Source organism: Pavona decussata, unplaced genomic scaffold, assembly GCF_977016875.1.
Source record: "Pavona decussata unplaced genomic scaffold, jaPavDecu1.1 SCAFFOLD_24, whole genome shotgun sequence".
NCBI classification, from domain to species: domain Eukaryota; kingdom Metazoa; phylum Cnidaria; class Anthozoa; order Scleractinia; family Agariciidae; genus Pavona; species Pavona decussata.
Genome location: NW_028145447.1, coordinates 1,069,042 through 1,089,772, shown reverse-complemented (window position 1 = coordinate 1,089,772; position 20,731 = coordinate 1,069,042). Strand labels below are relative to the sequence as shown.

General features: G+C 38.7%; 3 protein-coding genes across 7 annotated transcripts in view; 1 reads left to right on the top strand and 2 right to left on the bottom strand.

Moving 5' to 3' along the window:
- Window positions 1–977: 977 nt before the first annotated feature.
- LOC146485907 (ETS-related transcription factor Elf-2-like) lies at window positions 978–3,555 on the bottom strand. The gene is made up of 3 exons (XM_085102771.1): window positions 3,379–3,555; window positions 2,339–2,673; window positions 978–1,614 (listed from the first exon to the last, which is right to left on the bottom strand). Exons 1-3 carry the CDS (start codon window positions 3,407–3,409, stop codon window positions 1,216–1,218), a joined length of 765 nt encoding a protein of 254 aa, XP_084958897.1. The 5' UTR covers window positions 3,410–3,555; the 3' UTR covers window positions 978–1,215.
- Window positions 3,556–7,130: 3,575 nt separating this feature from the next.
- On the top strand, window positions 7,131–13,520 carry LOC146485906 (uncharacterized). Its single transcript, XM_085102892.1, has 3 exons — window positions 7,131–7,416; window positions 9,747–10,000; window positions 11,949–13,520. The coding sequence occupies exons 1-3, from the start codon at window positions 7,374–7,376 to the stop codon at window positions 12,588–12,590; spliced, it is 939 nt and encodes a 312-aa protein (XP_084959018.1). The 5' UTR covers window positions 7,131–7,373; the 3' UTR covers window positions 12,591–13,520.
- A 1,028-nt stretch (window positions 13,521–14,548) lies between these two features.
- LOC146485901 (DNA-binding protein D-ETS-3-like) overlaps window positions 14,549–20,731 on the bottom strand; it is a 61,718-nt gene continuing 55,535 nt past the window's right edge. For all 5 annotated transcript variants that reach the window (XM_085102909.1, XM_085102908.1, XM_085102906.1 and 2 more), the window contains 2 exons: window positions 20,011–20,374; window positions 14,549–15,515 (listed from right to left, as the gene is read on the bottom strand). In XM_085102909.1, the coding sequence (XP_084959035.1) occupies window positions 15,156–15,515; window positions 20,011–20,374 (724 nt within the window). In that variant the 3' untranslated portion in view covers window positions 14,549–15,155. The remainder of the gene's footprint in view (window positions 15,516–20,010; window positions 20,375–20,731) is intronic.

Genomic DNA, 20,731 nt, shown 5'->3' with positions numbered 1-20,731 from the left:
CTGTTTGTACAAGTGGTCCCTGCACTATTCAAGAGTTACCTTATGGCGTTATATCCCCGCCAAAATTCGACTTTGGCTTTCAATGTTCAGTTCGTTGTTGTCCGCGTTTCGACATTAGAGTCTGGCAATGCGACACTGAAGTTTTACGATGCAACTTTGTTCCTTCACAATGCGACAAAACGTTTTGGGACTAAAATTGTCAGCTCAAGCATCCGAACACTGCAGATCAATCTGTATTTCTTTAGCGTACACAAACATGCCTTTAGAAGGGCAGAAAACGATCTGGGAACAAAGGAGACCTTAAATGTTCTTGTTGAGTGCCCCGGATGATACCTACAAAGACAAAATCTTTAAGGTGCACGTTTTCCTGCATCTAATAAGTACGTAAAATTAATGGCGAAGTTTTTTCTTTGCCTATTTGACAGGCTAGCTTTTCGCAATGGTTCGTATCCGGGTCGAAAATCTGCTCCGAAAGACATTACCCGCCTCACAAATTCGGGTTAAATCGTAAAGACAAAAATTGCGTTTTCTTTAGTGAAACTGAGGTCACCACAAACTTTCGCGACGCTTAAAAACTAACCCCTTTTGCGTTCGGAGGGGAAAATACTTTATTAAATTGCGAAAGAGGGTCAGCTAGCAGTTTAGGAAAGCCAACAACAATTCTTAATTTTAAATTTGTAGAATAAGATTGCGTTCCTTAATTTCTTTAAATTTTTAGCTTAAGAATCCAAAAAGATCAAACTCTGTTAGCTTACACAAATTTGACTTTCAAAAGGACATAAAATGATGTGGGAATGCAGAAAACAACGTTTGAACGATTTTGCTTTGATGCCCTTGTTGTGTGCCCTTGATTTGAGATTCAGCTAGCTGTGATTTACCAAATGTACAAGGAATAGTTCAAGCAAGCCTCAAGTAAGCTTCCCAAAATGATTAATTTTCGATGGGTTAATTCAAAATAGAAAGGCACTGCAACAGTGTTTGAAAAACACAAGTCGTTTTATTCACATATTGTCAGGCTATGGTAACACTATGTACATAACCAAATGCAATGCATTTACTGTCTTCTAACTTTATAAAAGTCATTTTATTTTGGAAATACCAATCTTGGTATTCAACTGCGTTGCTGCTCAATTTTCTACACAATATAAAAATGTTCAAGTTCATTGTTTCTTTCTAAAGCCATTTATATCAACGTACATTAGTAGATGGAGATGCTTAAAACAGTGGAGAAACTGGTTTTACTGGTTTAAAACCAGACGAAAATGATAACTGCATCAATGGGTCCATCGGTGGGAACATGATTCTACTTCCGGTTTTCCCACTTGCGGTTGTACAGATTAAAGGAGATGAACCTGGACACAAGCACATGGGACATCTTGGGATGGGTATGACGGGCCAGGACCAACTTTTCACCATGGGGGTGCTGGTGGGGATAAAAACAGCAGACGGTGGCGCAATAGTTTTCTGAGGAGATGATGGCGTTACTGGTTTGACTTCCTTCTCTTCGTGGATACTAGCACTTATTATGCTTGCGTGACGCTGTGATCTTGTCACGCCAGGTTCATATTTGTAGGGGAGTTTGTTGAACATGTATGCCAGTCTTTGTCCAGGGACCTGAGAAGGAATGAGTGAACATGAAGATCAGTAAGCTGCCACAAAGAGTAAAAAATTTACTTATAAATCGAAATAGATAATTATGTTGTAAATTGAAGACAGTGAAACCACATATAGATATGTTTTATGAATTTCATTTTCAAAAGTTTGCCTTTTCCATTTTGCCTCTTAACACCGTATAATGTGACCATGAATATTTTGTTATGAAATTGTCTGCAAAATCAAACCATTACTGTCTGTATCTTTGTCTAAGCATATTTTTGATCCCATCTTTGACTTTTCCAGCACAAGAAGATAATCCAGTTAGGTTTAATATAAGAGTAGTAAATCAACAATTTGCATTCCTATGAATCCGAACCTAAAGTCAGATGACTCTCTTGTTTTTGGACATAATCCAAAAATGTGGCCACTTATATGAAAACAATTCGTAGTTTAAAGCAGTAATTTTGTATGGTGTTGTTTTCTCTGCCATGGAAGGAAATTGGTCAAAATTCAGAGGAAATTGTGAAATTGATAAGTTGGTCAAAATCCAGAGGAAATTGTGAAAAATTGTACTGGGAAGTACCAGTTGTGTGGTCCAGCAGTTTCTTTTCTTTTTTTTTTTCTTTTGCACGTTGGTATCGAAGTAGTTTAATTTTGAATATGTGAATTGAATGAAATCCAAAAGACCTCCCCATAACAGTGAGGAAGTTTTCAGTGACTGAAAGCATAAATATCGACTCACCTTTTTAATAATTCCTTGTTGGTAGTAATATCTCAAGGCTCGACCCAGTTTTTCGTAATTCATCCCTTTCTTTCTTTTCAAGATGCCCCATCGTTTCGCCACTTCTTCGGGATTCTTTAATTTAAACTCTCCCCGTTCTTTTCTGATCCAACTTATCAAAGAACGGCAGCTGTCTTCGGCCAGGAGCTCGAGCAGAAACTCCCAGAGATGAACGATGTTTTTGTAGCGAGGCTCTCTAACAACAGAGGTCGCTTCCTTTCTTCCCGGCTCAGATTTTACAACTCCTTTCGTTTCTTCTGGATTCAGAAAATTTTCCACGTCTTCACTTGTTTCCACTAAAGAAATACAAATTCACTGTTACTCCGTGTTTCTTAATACATAGCTTTCAGTCTTCTCAATTAACTTTTGGTCGGCTTTGGAACATAAATTCAGTACACCTCAATCACAATTTTGTATAGGCATCTAAGAACGCCCCAGTGATTGAAATGTGAAAATATATTTATCAGGCAAACCCAACAAGAACATTTAAGCAAAATACTTAAAACTCTGTCTCCTGTAATTCCCAGATCGGATTTACGTGATTTTCATTGAAATGGTTTCTTCTAGAGCTCAGAATGTTTGCAGCATAAAAACGGAGGCACTACAGCTGTTTCATTTGTATCGGTCCATGCATGCTTTTCAATTTGCATGCACATACTGACCCACACGATCAGAGAAGTGAATATTCTGAGCTAGCAAAGCGCCTTAACGATTTCCCTGTGCTAACAGCCAACTGCTACCAGGTGTATTCAGAAAAAATGTAAGTTTTTCCGACCGTCTAAAACAAACGTTTAAAAAAACAAAGAACTCGATAAATGCGAAATTTCTCAGCGTTTCAATATTAAGAAAAGACCCAGCACTGATATAAACTCGATCGCACACTTTGTATCAGCTAAGCGTAAAATTAGGGAAAGTTTTTCCTCTTGGCGGCCAAAAGGGAATGTCCCTAACCAACCAAAACAACACCAGGATAACGACCTTAAATTATTTGTTATATATACCTCGCCCATATGCCATTGTTGAGGTAACCATTTCGTCCAGGGATCTTCGCTTGTACAAACTTCTCAGACAACGCAAAACTCAAAATGATCTTTTAATGCAAAAGTCGCTCATTTATAACAAATCAAAGACGAGAGGAAGTGTTAGTGGTGTTATGCATTCGCCATCCTGTTTACAACGAAAAAATATTTGAAAATTTTTTAAAGGTCAAAGACGTGGGTCTATGAATGAAAGAGAGGGCACCAATGACGTCAGTGCGTAGTGTTATGTAACGTCACCTAAAGTTAGCCTTGTGTTTTCTAATTTTATATAACGTTTTGATTCGTTGCACAGCGAGATGTTTCCGAAAATATTTTATTTTAAACGATGCTTAAATCTATAAAACAAATGTTTTTTAAATTGGCGGCGAACAGTGCTACATCGACTGACGTTTATTCAAAGGAAGAGTAAAATACACAAAATTGCTAGTGTTATTTTAAACGAGCGCCCAAGCGTATAACATTGTTTAATATGGCAATGACATAATCACCCTCCCCGCCGATCAATTACAGTTCTGATGACGTCAGGAAAGCTTTAACGACAGCAAAGATTATCTCGACTTTTCTTTGGCTTCGACCACAGAAACAAAAAAGAGGAAACGACGTAAACCAAAATCACCTCCCTTTCATGTGTTAAAAGTTATTTTAATTGAAAATGAATGTATTTATAACTGAGAAGGCACTAAAATCAACCTTTCGATCAAACAGTGCAGATGGCGTGACTACGTAATCCGTGACACCGGAAGCCAAAATGTTAATCAACGGAAGAAAACAAAGGAAGTTGTATAATGTCTTCCGGACCAAAATTTTCCGACGGAGTTCCTTTATGATGTCTCGGCGCCAGTTTTATCATCACTAAAAACAATTTTCTTCAAGACCATTAATTTTGAATGATCAAAATAGCGAAAAAGTTAATTTCTTATAGCCGAAAACTCAGGCTGGACTCAGCGACGTATTTGTTTTTGTGCAAAGTATTGCCGTATTGACTGTATTAGCAGTAAGCATCCATCAATTACACTTGCACTCCTTCATCGACAAACGCAACAGTTACAACATCAATCGCAACCTTGGCGTTGGAAATTAAAAAAATTGTGAGTGAGAAACATTTCTTAACATTTTGGGAGTGTAATGTGGTGTTAATATTTTATCTCTAACTGGTTAAGTTAAGGCCTAATGAAACGATGACCTTGTAGATTATATTACCACATTTGGAAAATAATTCTTCTCGGTTACCAAATTTCCAATTTTTTTTGCAGTACTGTTTGTATATTCCGTGCGTTGTGTCTGCCTTTGCGAAGGAAACGTTTACGATATATCACGGTATTTGTATAACAAGGTCTAAATGTTTTGGTGCTTTGAGCTTGAAAACTTTCTTAAAGATACTGTTAATAAGTCGCAAAGTAAAGTTGCATATTTCAATTAATCGAGCATGACGTCTCCTCTTTGCTTTGAGGGGTCTGCGCTCCGGCAAGTAGACCAAAATAAGCTCTTAAAACAAATGGTTCTTTAAAAAACAAAAAGAAACAATAAAACAATGTAATGTGGAAACGTGTGGCCGCTGAAATTCAAAGCACTTTAGAGTGTTTCAGCGCGTTTTCGTACGTAGATATTCCCATTTTCGATATTCGCCTGCTTTATTCTGGGATGTTTTGTTATGGTATTGCGTTACTATATTCAAGATCAGTCAAACTTAGAACCCACGTTTAAACATATAAAGGAAGTCCACATCAATTGTTTTTACGGAAGTCTTTTGTCCACGACCCTTGAAGCCCTTGGAGTCTGGAGGTACTCAGCGGTACTCATCCTATTGTCGCCGCGCCAAGGCTATTAATACTCATAGGAAGCCGTAAGGGCCAATGTTGAGTCTAGGATGTTGAATGTGGTTTTAAAAGCTAACAATTGTCACTGAAGCGTACTAACTATTTAAGCGTGGAGAAATAATTATTGTTGATCGGAAGCCTTTGTAGACAGTTTATGTTTCACCTTAGCGATTTATATACTGGAAGATAACCATATGTCATGTTTTCTTTTTGTATTTTAATTTCTAAAACGAAGCTTAAATGTATATTAACGAGGCCAACGTTTTGGCCATATTTTCAACATTAATGACTTTTCAAGATTATATTGTTGCTTTCATTGCGTTTTATTTACATGAACTTATTTATTACTTTGACCCACGAAATAAAAATATCACACAGAGTTAACTGATTTTACGGGTCAACGTTTTAGCTACGTCTAAGAGTTATTCTTAGCCTAAGAAGTGGAGCGTTTAAGAAAGAAATGTTTCAGATATCGAAACAGATAGAACAAATTCCACTAGAAGCGAACAGCGAAACTCTCAAATGTCGTTAAAGGGACAGTATCACACTATTTTTAGTAACACATTGAAAATCGAAAAGGTGCTCTTCGGTTGATAGCAGCCAAGATATTACGACCAAAATTCCATTAAACTGAGACCATCAGGATGCAAAGAAACTAACCACGGATATTTTCGCCGGCAGATGACCAAAATAAAAAAGGGTTTAAATTTGAAAACATCGGGCCGACGTTTTCAATTTTCGCTGTCGAAACGCACCAAAAATCGGTTGTACTATGTTTTGGTTTTCGTCTCAGTAGAGTCACTATTAATATTTCTCTAAATTAGCGATTTAGATATTAATTAACACAGTGTTCAAAGTTTAAATTTAGTGAATTTTTGCCCAAAATCATGATATCTCCCATGATACTGCCCCCTTTAAATGCACCTTTCCAGACGTTTAGCCCCTTCCGACTTCTTCAGTACAAGTTGCAGTAATTACAATACTTGGAATGTCAACCACATGTGCACACATGCTTGTTTGTTGAGGAATACAATCAATGAAAAGCACAGTAAACCAATATAACAAAGGTTGGTAGCCTGTGGATCAGGGATTGGCCTCTGACGTACTTTCTAGTCCAGCCCCCGGTTCCTGAATACGTGATTGAAATCACGAATGTCACGGATAAACTTGAGCGGAACAAGAAACTGAAAGTTTTAAGTCTAGAGAGCATCAGGGTGAGCTTGAACTGATCGCTGAGAAATTAAAGACATTTTAACTATCAGCCGCGAAATTCCACGTTTTCAAACGCCAGCCAAGGACATGATGACCCACGAAATTTGCTTGAAACTATGAAAATTACTAACTCTTATCTGTTAGCTTAGAAATGAACAAAAATTAAACAACTAGCTGATATTCCAGTACCTCAATCAAGATCCGTATCTGAACGTTTCCTGCGTTTGCACTTTTACTTTCAATTCGGAAGTTGACTTTCCTTGACCTTATACCAAGAGACTATAAGGTATCTCATAGTCTCTTGCCTTATACCGAATTGGCAGTTTCTGCAGATTTACAGTTTCACCAAATTTCAGTAGAGCACAAACGTATTTTTGCGTAAGAAAAAAAAACGATATAAATTAAACTCGGCTAATGTTGAGTTACAATTGCTTTAAAGGAGATCTTGTTCTGTCTGTTATTCCTTCAAATATTTGCTTTGAAATAATTTCTGCATCAGCGGAAATGAAAATCGAAACACTTTAGGTGAGTTAATCTTCTGTGAGGACAAAATTTTAAATTGTGGATACTCGGCAAACGAAAACCTTATGCCATTACTTTTCATTTACATTAATGTGGTCTTTATTTTCACTTAAATTTATTTATCAAAATATTTAGACTGGAAGTTTGTTGCGCGGTTGTCAAAACAAAACTGTTATGGTAAGCGGAATACCAGTCGCCTGCGCTAAGGAACACGGATCGCCGCGAGGAACTCATTCCTCAAATTCACTACTTCCTCTCCAAATAATTCTCCTTTTCCTCTGGAAGTGTTTATAAATTGCTGCAATTTAAATTGCTTCCAATAAAGAGCAAACATCTGCTTAACAGAGGCAGAAAAGAGTTTGTGGAATTAGTGAGAAGAATTTTCGCTGAAGTAAAGTAGCCAACATGCCTGACACACTACGTTCGCAAATGGACTGTGAACTTAAAGGTAGAGTCTCTATGTTATGCTTATTTAGTTAAATTAACTCTAAAATGAGTTCATATGTCAAAACCCGTTCTTGGGAAAAATTTCAAGGAGAAACGACATCAAACAAAAAAAAACTGGGTGTTCATTGCAATTTTCATGTCGGGGCTTTGCACACACAAGAGTCAGAAGTCAAAACGGCATCGCCTTGTGTAGCACAATGGAACTCAAGAAAGTCAGTTGAACTACTTCATCATATCATAATAAACAGCACCGCAAAAAAGTAATGATTATAATAGCTTTCATCTCAGCTGTCACACTTAACGATTCGTCCCGACGGATTCGAAAGTAAGGGTAACCTTTGACAGGAATTCAAAGAAAGACTGCTCAATACCGACCCAATACCTTTCATTATTTTAACAGGTCACATTTTATTCAGTTTAGGATTTTCTCCACGAATGTACACACCAAATGACCACGACAACATTTGAAACTAATCTGACTAAACTAACCATAAACTGGTCACACTTTAAAAGTAATCAACACGGAATCGAAAGAATGCATCGCATTGTAGTCAGCGTAACAAATCGTACCATAGGAAAGTACTGTACTGTACTACTGTACTTAAAAAGCTTTCATTTCCTCAAGTTTGTTACACCTTAAAATTGTATCTAAAGAAACAAAGAAATAATCACATTCTATAGCATAATAAGCAGCACCTTGCATAACGTTAATTTGAATCACCGCATCCGGCATCTTCTCCGTGTCACATGCGGTGACACACAAGTCCTAACATCCTGCAGCTATCCTTCCAGTTACCTATTCTCAGTTGGTTTCTCGGTGTCATTAGTGGTTTATTACAGATCCTAGAGCTCCTCGCGACTTTGTCCAGGGGCGTCATTTCTTTTTCCTTTTCTTTTAGCCGAGACCTCTCGAGCTTCGATGATTCGCCAAAAAGCCTTGATCCTCTTTTACCGATTCCTCAGATCTTTTACCTCAAGACCTGTGCCCACTTTGGGCACGTCAATGTAGATTGTTAGGTGGTCTTCCACTTGCCTTTATACTACCATAGGTTGGAGTCCTTAATAGGAGACGAGAGACAATTTCATCCTTCTTCCTATAGCAATGTCGAGTCAGTTTCAATGGTCTTCATCTTATTTTACCAGTGAGTGGAAGTTGACTGACTCCAGTAGAGCTCTGTAATCTCTGTCAACTTTGACTAAGAACTGTTCTTAGAAGGCTTTTTAGGCATCCATCGAGCTGCTTGGCGGTCTTACTGGTGATGGTCCTCGTTTCAAACCCATAGAGAACTGATTCTATTGTTGCTTAGAAAAGATTGATCTCTCCTTCTCTGTCGGTCAGCATTCCACCTATGTCGCGTAAAGTGTCTTGACCATCGTGGTCCCGCTGACAAAATCAAAGGCCTTGCCATCTATGAATGTGAGGACTGCAGGTAGATTGTTAGCCTTCACTCTGTAAGTCTTCCGTAAAGCTAGGATGTGATTGACGATACTTCGACCATGAAACCATTTTCGTTGATTCTAAGATGTTTATCTAGCATAGTGTTCATGGTCATCGTTGTGTTGAATAGCTTACCGTGCAGCACGAAAATTTTGCGGGAGTTTTGTTTTGCCGATTGGCGATTTTTTGTGGTTTGTGGGAACAATTAAGTATTTGCGGTCCTCACTCTTGGGTACCGCGATTCTCTTGGCAATTGACCAGATCTGGTTTGTTCCACTAACATAGCGGAATGTCATCAAGGTCACATCGGTAAATGCTTCTGGAACAATTCCACTTCACCACCACATTTGCCTTCAGTAAAACTATGCTTTACTTTCTTAAACTCTTTCATGATGAATACCCCATCATTTCAACGGTCGCCTTCATAATTTTGGCCTAATCCAGAGCATGAAGTTCAAACAGCAACATTGTATAGCATAGTAGACAACACCACGGGAAAGTATAGTGCTCTAGTGAGTAGGTTTCATTAAAATGGTCAATTTAATTTACATGGAGGGAGGATGATCAGCTAACACTCGGAAGATCCCAGAAAGTGAAATAACTTTTCGTTTGGTTTACTCGGCATGCCGAAATTTCGGTCGGGGTAATTACCAAGTGGACAAGGGAACCAAAACAGCTGCTTTTGGCTGCTGAACGGCCGGCCGCCGCCATGTTTGTTTTTCTTCTCCGCTCAGTTCCGAGCGAAGGTAGTTTACTTACAAATGTATTTGTTAGTTAGCTACATGCGGGTGAAAGAATTTTTGCATAAATTTATTCGTTTGCGATGTAATAAAGTTTTGCTGTTCTAGTTGTTGTCATGAACTCATCAATTTTGTTACCACTTGTTTTTATAGATTCACCGGGATTCACGAGGGAAACCCATTACAAGAATATTGTACATCTGTGGGAATTTCTGCTGGAGCTTCTAGCAAACGAAAACTGTCGTTCAATTATAACCTGGACTAGGGAGGATCGTGGGGAGTTCAAAGTTCAAAACCCTCATGAATTGGCAAAAAAATGGGGAATGTTTAAGAAGAAAAGGGTGATGACTTATGAGAATCTTAGCAGATCGCTGAGGTATTATTATAAACAAGGGATCATTAAAAAGGTTGGTAAAGTTCAAAACTTTTTCGTCTACATCAGGTTGTGATAGACGAGAGAAAGAAGCAATTAAGAAACACAACGAACTGTAGGAACGAGCTACCCCACTGAGCGAGTATTACTTCCTCAGGAAAGTAATACGTACCCGTACTTCAGGATTTCATCCACAGAACCATCTTCTACAGCATAATAAACATCACTACAGGAAACTACTGCTCAGTAGCTTTCATTTGAATGGTTACACTTTAGGATTTCATCCACAGACTCAAAAGTTAGAACCACCTTGTACAGCATAATAAACAGCACCACAGGAAAGAACTGCTCAGTAGCTTTCATTTGAATGTCACACTTTCATCCACAGACTCACAGTTAGGACCATCTTGTACAGCAAACAGCACTATACAGGAACGTACCGCTCAGTAGCTTGCATTTGAATGGTCACACTTTAGGATTTCATCAACAGACTCAAAACTTACTGAGCCACCTTGTACAGCATAATAAACAGCCCTACAGGGAAGTACTGCTTAGTAGGCTTTCATTTGAATGGTCACACTTTAGGATTTCATTGACAATCTCAAAAGTTAGAGCCACCTTGTACAGCATAATAAACAGCACCACAGAAAAGTATTGCTCAGTACCTCTCATTTGAAGGGTCACACTTTAGGATTTCATTGACAGACTCAAAAGTTAGAGCCACCTTGTACAGCATAATAAATAGCACCACAGAAAAGTATTGCTCAGTACCTCTCATTTGAATGGTCACACTTTAGGATTTCATTGACAGACTCAAAAGTTAGAGCCACCTTGTACCGCATAATAAACAGCACCACAGAAAAATATTGCTCAGTACCTCTCATTTGAATGGTCACACTTTAGGATTTCATTGACAGACTCAAAAGTTAGAGCCACCTTGTACAGCATAAAAGACAGCACCACAGGAAAGTACTGCTCAGTAGCTTTCATTTGAATGGTCACACTTAAGGATTTCATCCACAGACTCAAAAGTTAGAACCACCTTATACAGCATAATAAACAGCACCACAGGAAAGTACTGCTCAGTACCTCTCATTTGAATGGTCACACTTTAGGATACCATCAAAAGACTCAAAAGTTAGAGCCACCTTGTACAGCATAATAAACAGCACCACAGGAAAGTACTGCTCAGTACCTCTCATTTGAATGATCACACTTTAGGATTTCATTGACAGACTCAAAAGTTAGAGCCACCTTGTACAGCACTAGTAAATAGCACCTTTCCCTGTAAGTTGAGGACAGATGGTGCTCTGTTTTAGATTATATTAGGCAAGACACCTTATTTTGACTTTACTACGATAAATAAATATGTACAGCGCTGTAAAGGCAGAGAGAAGAGCACTTGACGAAAAACTTAAAAGATGAAGAATGGGTTAATAGTCACGGGTGACAGACACAAAACTTCGAGAAGTAGCACAATCATTTTAGCCAGGCTAAGTCAGTGACATACCGATAAACTTCAGGCCTGTCCAATCAATAGCTCACAAGAAGGGCTTGTGGCACCTGGTTGAGCCACGCCCAAGTGACAGTAACCTCAGGTACCTTTATAGAATTCGTTTCAAAGCTTTTAAAGAATTTATGGTTTACATGTGACGTCTTGACGGCCATGTTGGTGTACAGGAACAATACAATATATCGATTTTTCTCCTCTGGGAGTTAACTTCCATTTTTATGTAAACTATATGAACAAATTTTATTTTGTCTTGCACACCAACATGGCGGCAATGCAAACCACCAATATCACCCTTTATACTCTTATATCGAAATACCTTATCTGAGATTTATCGCAGCCGGATTAGTCATGACTATGTGGAATAGAGACCTCATCCCAGATTTATCGTAGAATAGCTTTGATTACGTAGGACAGTCGATTTTCACTTGCAATTAATGTGAGTGATGACATTCAAATTCACTCTTCTCAGGCTCCAAACAAAAAGTTGATGTACAGATTTCACAAGCTTCCCTACAACTATAAACCTGGCGTGACAAGATCAAGGCATCATGGGAACAGGATCAACGCATGCATTGAGCAGGAAGAACGTAGCGTGACAAGGTCACGACAGGTGCACGGGATCAATGTGTGCGCTGAACAACAAGAACTTGACGTGACAACGTCACGACATACTCCCAGGAACACTGGATGCAGTGAGCAGCAAGGACCCGGCTCGTCAATGTCACGGAAGAAAGAGAACTGGATGGACGCATGCACTTCGCAGAGAAAAGCACACTCAGCCCCTCCCCAGACAATCAGCATTGAATCAACAACTAGATCGGCATTTACTCCCGTCACTACCCCTGTGGGGAGAAGACAGTCAGTGCCATTGATATCCACTCCACTGCGTCCTCTCCCGTGGTATCCAGATCCCACACCTCTTGTACCGCCACTTTGTACCGCTCAATCAAGGATCATTGCTCCCGTTGCCGTGGAAACGATGACGTTTGGTATTGAACCTTATGTGCCAGTTAGTCAACCGGTTGAGCAAGTTGCTCCTATTGTTCACGTGGCAGCCACTACACCCTCTTCCATTCGTGTGTCAGTAATCAAGCGAACTCAACCATTTTAGTTCTGACTTAAAATCACGTCGCTTATAGCAAACCTTTACTGACGTAATAATGAAAAACATTTTCATGTCATTATCACCGTCAACATAGCGTTATCATCTTTATCATCTTCATCATCATCAATGTCATTATCATTACGTCATCATGAAGAACATCATTACTATCATCAACGACGTCACCATCATTATCGTCATAATGATATCATTATCATTATCACCCGCATGTCGCCACCATCTTATAGTTAGGAACAAAGAAATCCATTTTAGTGCTTTTAGTTAAATTAAAAAAAACTTTTTTGACGCAGATTCATAACCTTGTTCTAAAGTGACAGTGAATATATTTTTCTGTGATATTTGAGCGATGTATAATCAGTCTCTAGGCATCAAAATAGTACACCTTTTCATGTGTTATGTTCACAAACAAACAAGATAAACGCTAAAAACAATCAAGTTACATTTATGGATATCAGTTAACCATGAGCATTCTCTGTTAGAAGAAATGAAGAATATAATGTAAAGAAAAATCAAGGTAAATATAATAAAGGATGTTTTCCGCCATTTTGTTGTTGTTATTATTATTGTGCAGTATAAAACGTAAGATGCATTTCTGTAAACTTCATAGGGCTGCCAGCGTAACCTATGAGTCAAGGCTCGCTTTCGGTCTTAAAGGCAGCCAGCTGTTAAAGGCAGGCAGATACTTACGAGAAATATCACCTGTTTCGATGCCCCGCAAGCTGTCATTTGGATCATCACGGCATGCGGTGCTTGATCTCCACTAAGCGTTGAGTGACGTGAGGAGGACACTTCCATCAATGTTTTGTAACCGTGTCAATAGCACAATTACCAAATGACTGAAAAGCTAGCGGCGATCTGCACAGTTTGCAACGCTTTACATGATTGGTCGAGAGGTCAAAACAACGAGCTGCAGGTTATCAGGGTCCACTGAAAATAGAGCTTTTAAAATGTGCAGGTGTCTGCATGGTGTACATTGTGTTGTGGGACTCTTATACCGTTTTGCGTTCTCCAGGCCGCTCTGCGACGCTGTTTTCCCGCTCTTTTGGCAAAATTCGATGGCCCCTGAGAAGACAAAGCTAACCCTCTGCCTCGTACCCGCTAAAGTTGAAGTGCGTTTAATACGACCACTGAAGGGCAAATTAAGAAAATTAACGAGGTTTTCGTGTAAGAAAACGAATGTTTGAACTTCCTTTAGGAACAAAATCAGCTAGCAGGAGTTTAGCATGTTATGTAACACACGAGAAGGATTCTGACGTCTATTTTTACTGGCTGAAAACCAACGCGATACGTTGATCAGACTTCCGGTCAGTATTTGACGGCTTTCAAGCGAAACGGCTGAAAACATAGTGAGCACAGACAATTTTTCTTCAGGTTCTGCCCAAGCTGTGAAGAATTTCCAGCATAATCCCTAAAGGCAGAGCAAGTGGAATGTGCAAGACGTATTAATATTTCTTTTACGCGAAGATGTACTAGCGGTTCCTCCGATGAATTTCACGAAGCAGAAAATTGTTTATGTAGCAGGGTTAATTCGAAATTAACGTTTCAGTGACGTTTGTTGCCGTGTAAGTAAAGGAAGATATAGCACGTTGCAAGCATTTAGTTCTGCTGAAAGGCGACCAAACCGAACTTACCATTGTGGCCGGAGACAAAAGTAAGCGATAGAGAAATAGATGGAGAACAGGACAAAGCGCTCAGTGACTTAACGGCCATTAACGAAGAGGGAGTATGTTGCTTTGTCTTTTCCACTTTTTGTCGTTTGTGGACGACGTAGTTATACACTAAAATATTTCGTTAATTGTTTATGTACAATCAAAATTAAGAAACATGGGGTATTTGTTTATTTATTCATTTATTTATTTATTTTTATTTATTTATTTATTTTTATTTATTTATTTATTTATTTATTTATTCATTTATTTATTTTTTTTTTATTTATTTATTTTTGAGGACCATGAGGTCAGTCATCAGTGTCAAATGTTACCCTCGAGCGATAAATAGTCTTCCCTTACATTATCTTAACTAACAAGATATCGTCCATATCTAGACTGGAATTGATTGAAAATTCACAGAATGATCCCGGTGAAAAGCGGCAAAGTTGAAGCCATCGAGAAGTTTGAACTAAACCCTCGATTGTTATTTAAATTTAAGGTCCAGAGGAGTGTCATTTATGGGACTTAGATATACGAATGAAGTGATTCAGCGACTAAAAGAATGATTCTGATTGGTTCTATGAACTCTTCGAATTTTCTTATAAATTCCGGAGTGCGAAAATCGACCGCTCACGAGTGGATCGTTTGTGGACTCTTTCGTACGAAGTGAAACATGAGAAACATTTCCCAAGGTATCTTGCCTAAAACTTTGACAGAAACGTTTGCGAAATTAAATGGCATACTATTTGTACGCAACTTTTCCAATAGATAAAATCGTAAAGTACTACTTATAACAATGCTTTTCCCTGGTTTTCCAATGTTACTGTTTATGATGATGTGTAAGGTGGTTCTAGCTTCTAAACCTGTGGATTGGTTTGTTCGCATGGTTAGGCTCAGATAGCTGTCAACCAAACAGTTCTGAATGTACCAAAACTGGGCGAAAGATTCTACTTTTGCAACAGCAAAATGAAGACGCACATGTGCAGAGCACAGGTTCTGGGCACCAACCAACTCCAGGGGAAGGCATTGGACCAACTGGCCAGGAGAAACGTTTCCCGAGGGGGGTCCTCGTGGGGAAAACCGCTGAAGTTGCAGTTGAATATCCAGGGAATATCGGAGGTGGTAAAGGTTTGGCTTTTTGTGATTCTGGGTAATGAAGACCGGCGTTTTTTCTTTTATATTCTTGATATGTTGATCTAGTGACTCCTGGTTCGTATTTATAGGGAAGCTTGTAAAACTTGTACACCAGCATCTGGCCTTTAACCTATGTAAATAAAATGAGGGTTACAGAATAAGACATTAAGTTTACAATTATTATTTTTTTTAACTGTTGTTAAAGTAATTTTAAATCTTTTTTCCTAGTAACTAAGGGCCATGCAACAAGCAGTCAATGGTTGAAAACGAACCTTATTTTATTTAGCAAAGCAGTGAAATAGTACAGCTGAGCAGAGTAAAGTACTGTCAATTTGTATTATTTAATATAAGAATGGTCACAACTTAGAATTTTCTCTAGCACCTATAAAGAGTGGGTTAGAAATAAAACCACTTCCTACGAAATCATAAAAACAGCACCACAGAGATATAAATATAATGCTCAGTAGTTTTTGTCTTAACAATAGCACAACAAACTGTATCACAGGAAAGTACTGCTCGGTAACTTTCATTTAAATGGTCACACTTTAGGATTTAATCATCCAGGTCACAGACTCAAAAGTTAGATCCACCTTGTAAAGCATAATAATCAGCACTACAGGAAAGTAATGCTCAGTAGCTTTCATTTGAATGGTTACCCTTCAGAATTTCATCCACAGATTGAAAACTAGAACCGGCACCTTGTATAACATAATAAACAGCTCTACAGGAAAGTAATGTTTAGACTGCAAGCAGTCCCTTTCTGGATAGTCGAGAGGTTGCGCGAAATAGCCGAGCGCGAAAAAACTGGAGCAAACGAGCGGAGGGGGGCTTGGGGAAAGGCTCCAGTCTCGCTGCGCTGTGAGCGCACCATCTCGACTGACCAGAAAGGGACTGCTTGCAGTCTAAGTAATGTTCAGCAACTTTCATTTGAATGGTCACATTTTGGGATTTCATTCACAGTCCCATAGTTAGAACCACCTTGTACAGCATAATAAAAAGGAACACAGGAAAGTACTACTAAGCAGCTCATGTAAGGAAACCAAACTCATTGAAGGGCTGATACTACGACAAATGGCAGTTTATTTTGGCCAATATTTCAAATAGTACCACAAGTCTTCTTCAGGGTCAGCAAACAAACTGTTGGGCCTACTAAAGCAGTGCATTTATTTGACAGTAAGAACAAAGAAATCTTCTCTATGCTTTAGAAGCCATTGGTAAGACCTATCTCAGGATATGTATGCCCAGTATAGTCACCCTACTTAGTCAAAGAAAAAATTCGCTATCGAAAAAGTACAACAAAGAGAATCAATAATTGCTCTTGGTCAGAAACAACACGAGATGCCTTACGAAGAACGACGGAAATTACTAAATAGCCCTTTTCATGGTTGATTTTTCTCATTAGCATTACAATGTTATCCAACGTGGATGCGAGGCAATTTCGGGCTAAAACTACAAAATAGCCCGAAATTGCCTCACATACATGCTAGATTTCATTGTAATGCAAATGAGCAGAGTTAACAGTGAAAAGGGCTATTGGAACTGACACACTTGAACATCGATGAGAGTGCCTGTCCTCAGTGCAATGTTACAAGACAGTGCTTGCTCTAAATCGCTTGGACTTCAATGACTACTTCGTGTACTTTAAAAGGAAAACCACTAGAGCTAACCATCCATACAGCTATTTCAATAAACGTTGTCGGATGAAAGCTTCCAGCTTAAAGACAAGACCGAAAGGTAATATGGGTAGTTCTTAATATATTTTCGGAGGCGCGACAAGTAGGATGAAAGAAAACACTGTAATTAAACGTTTGTTTACGTGTTTTAAAAGCGAAAAACAAAACCTCGCAGTATACACATCGATGCCGGCAATTTCTGACAGTAGGGAACTAAAGGAACGACAACGGCGACATCAACGAAAACGTCACTTGAAAATAAAACTTCATTTCATTTGTGCTACTTCGCGATTATTTCGACCCCTCGAACAAAAAATTGCGAACTACCCAGGAACGAAATTGGTACGCGTAACATTCGAGTTAACAAAGAGAATGAAGAATTCACGTTCACGTTCACGTTCTTCACACAACCTTGAATTTGGTCATTTCACATTGTTGTTTTGCAGAGGAAGGCATAGAAATGTACCAAAATTTAAAACGCACGTGCAGAGCGATTGGTTTTCCTCATTAAACCAATTGTTTTGTGGCGTGGTCGTTGTCGTCGCCGTCGTCGTTGCTTAAGTTGCGTAGTGTGCTTCCATAATCAAAAATTCCACGTGCGGGTGCATTGCCACACTGTTTATCGGTCTTCCAGTGGTGTTTGCTTTTGCTTCCCCGAAATTTAAAACTTTTGAGACACAACGCTCGATAGTTCTTGGCCGCATCCTTAAAGCAGCTGCCACCTCATCCACTTGATATCCTAACATTTTTTCATCCAAATGGCCCTTAGATCTTCACTGAACGGGCGAGGCATAGCTGATTTTGGTGAAATTTCTTCATAAAAAATCCCATAACCTTGAGGTCCTGTCTTGTTAATTGAAATAGCTGTATAAGATCCAAACGAAATCAGCAAATGTTAACTCCCTGAAGAACTTCTTTGTTAGAATAATCAAAGATTGGGACAATTTACCAAACAAGTTATTTGGACATCAAAATCAATTAATTTAAACAAAGTTTAAAACAGTAGATGAACATTCAATGATTCAGTTTCTTTTCTTTTTTTAAACTGCTCCTTCAGTCCACATAAACGAGCATAATCAATGTACTATAGTTCATATTTACATTTTACATTCTACATAAATATTATTTATATGATCGTTTTGGAACTATACTATACATTTTGATACTTTTTGATTGTTTCCATAGGGCTAACCTCACGGTCCTCCTTTTCAAATAGATTACGTGCAATGTTTATTGCATATGTCTTTGAATAGAGTGTTATTACTAATAATCGACGATTAATCAAAGACAAAACATTCTGTGGCCTACTGATTACTTATTTCATGTCATCGCTCACTCGATCTCATTGATTAGTCTTGATGGTAATGATTACTCATTGGGAAATCATTTCATATTATCCAGCAGAACTATTAGGAATTTCTTGGCCTTGTCGTAGAATGTTTTCAAGAAATAACGTTCCGCTGAGTGAACATGACACGTTACAGTTATAATTATCTGATACTTTTAATTAAAAGTTTCAGTTGTCAAACAAAACATTGAAAACAGCTGAACAATAGCTGATACATGTGGCCAGTGTTTCAAAAGACGACAGTTTAATTTCCGTCGGTGGAAGGACAAAATTCTTTGATATCCAGAGATTGGCCCATGAACTAACATTTAAAGAATCAAGGTACCCTTCACAAGGGGTACTATAAGAGATTTCAAATATACGGTAAGTTAATTTCTATTGCAGACCCAGCTCTAAATGGGTTGTATTTCATGATTGTTATAAAAGAACAACTTGTCATCGTATGCTATTATCTAATCGCAACTCCTGAGGAAATAAAAATTTGGGTTAAGATTAAGCCGACAACAGAAATCCGCAAATTAATACACCCCAGTGTGGTGCTCCATCTCTATCTCTCATTTCATCTTTCTTTCATATTCATGCATGGGTTGGGTGGGTGCGTCAGATCAATAGATGGACTGATGGAAGCTACCAGTGAAGCCTTTACATGCTGACGTCCTATCTCACCCCGGCACAGAAACCAGAATTCTAAACCGCCTTGAGACTGTGATATATGAGGTATATAAAGACATTAACCAAAATACATTGCCAAACAATTTGAAAAGATTTAATTATTTTCTGCTGGCGACTGACAGGGTTTGTAACCTCTGAAGACCTGAAGGCATATAAATGTGCTGTAAATGAATATCTTATCAAGTATGTACGCCGTGTAAATAATTCATGACTACACCAATGTCGCCATTAAACGATGATTAACAAGCCTTTTTAGACAAATGTACCATTGAAGTTGCAAACTGATAACATCTGTTGAATGTTAACTCTGTTAGAGCGTGAAATTAGATTGTCCGCCTTTGCTTCTATAAAAGCTATTGAGCCAGTCCGCGTGTTTTTAACAAATCTCGTGTTATTAGCATGGAGTAAGTAGTTCGTCCTCTCTTGCCTGGAGGCTTAATTTTACTTCGCTTTCTTCGCGTTGCTACCTTTGGATGAAATATTCAGTTATGAAAAATTTCACTTTTATTTAAGAAACGCATTCACGATGTCTGTCATTCATAGCAGTGCGAAAAACAAGCTGGACAACAGCTTCGCCTTACAAGTTTGAAGTGCTTCAGACTGTGATACAAACCTCAGACCGATTTGCCCAGTAAAACGAAAGCTCTAATGTGAGCGACACTTCCCTTGGTTCTCAATTATTGTGCCTTTCAACACGATTTTAGCTCTCGAGTCCTTCATGAAAATTCTATAGTCTGGTCAACACTATTTTGTATCAGAAATAATGAGCGGTGCTTATTGTTATGCAGTGCAAGGTACCATTTATTGCTTTCAAGTCTCATCGAAATATCCTCTGATTCAATTATACAAATTATTATTAAAAAGAACCTTCCCTGTACAGAAGTATATTTTGCCAATATAAGTGGGTAAAGAGTGTTCATTTCATAGCTCACCTTTCTAATGATTCCCTGTTGATAGTACAACCTCAACGCTCTACTTAGTTTGCTGTAATTCATGTCTTCTTTCTGTTTGAATTTTCCCCATCTTTTAGCCACCTCGTGGTGGTCAATAAGCTTAAACTCTCCACTCTCTTTCTTCCTCCAACATATGATAGATCTGCAGCTTTCGTCGGCTAGAAGCTCTAGCAGGAACTCCCAAAGATGAAGCATGTTCTTGTACCGGTGTTCTCGTCTCTGCGTGGGCGTCGGGGTAGTCTGAGAAGAATGTTTAACTATGCAACATTCAAAACTATTACAGTCGTTTTGGCCTTGCGCTGTACTTGAATGACTGATCTCTGCCATGTCTTTTTGTGCACCCCTAAAGGATAGACGAATAGAAAACAAAAGTTCAAGACACTGGCTTACTAAATGACTGCCCTTTAGAATAATAATTAGATACCTGAAGTCACTGGCCGTGCATAGAGCATGTGGGCACCCGAACTGGACCTACAGTAGCTTAGAAAGTGATGATTTGTTTACTGGTTCGGGGTTAAAAATGACTGAATGCTGATTGGTTGAGATAGTGGGAAATCATTTCGATCTTATTGTTTACTTACTTCTGATTGGCGAAGCGGGGCTAATACTGGCTCGTGATTGGCCGAGGAAGACATAGCCGAGGCTATATTTAGTTTCTCGCAAGTGTCTGCACAACGAATGACTGCTTTTGTGCGGCTTT

Bases quoted from the DNA above. Each gene is read 5' to 3' on its own strand.
- LOC146485907 (XM_085102771.1), bottom strand. From the start codon at position 3,409: ATGGTTACCTCAACAATGGCATATGGGCGAG. The intron at 2,674-3,378 runs GTATATATAACA...GTATTTCTTTAG, and splicing joins AACAATGGCATATGGGCGAG to TGGAAACAAGTGAAGACGTG. The intron at 1,615-2,338 runs GTGAGTCGATAT...ATTCCTTCTCAG, and splicing joins AACAAGGAATTATTAAAAAG to GTCCCTGGACAAAGACTGGC.
- LOC146485906 (XM_085102892.1), top strand. From the start codon at position 7,374: ATGCCTGACACACTACGTTCGCAAATGGACTGTGAACTTAAAG. The intron at 7,417-9,746 runs GTAGAGTCTCTA...TTGTTTTTATAG, and splicing joins AATGGACTGTGAACTTAAAG to ATTCACCGGGATTCACGAGG. The intron at 10,001-11,948 runs GTTGGTAAAGTT...CACTCTTCTCAG, and splicing joins AACAAGGGATCATTAAAAAG to GCTCCAAACAAAAAGTTGAT.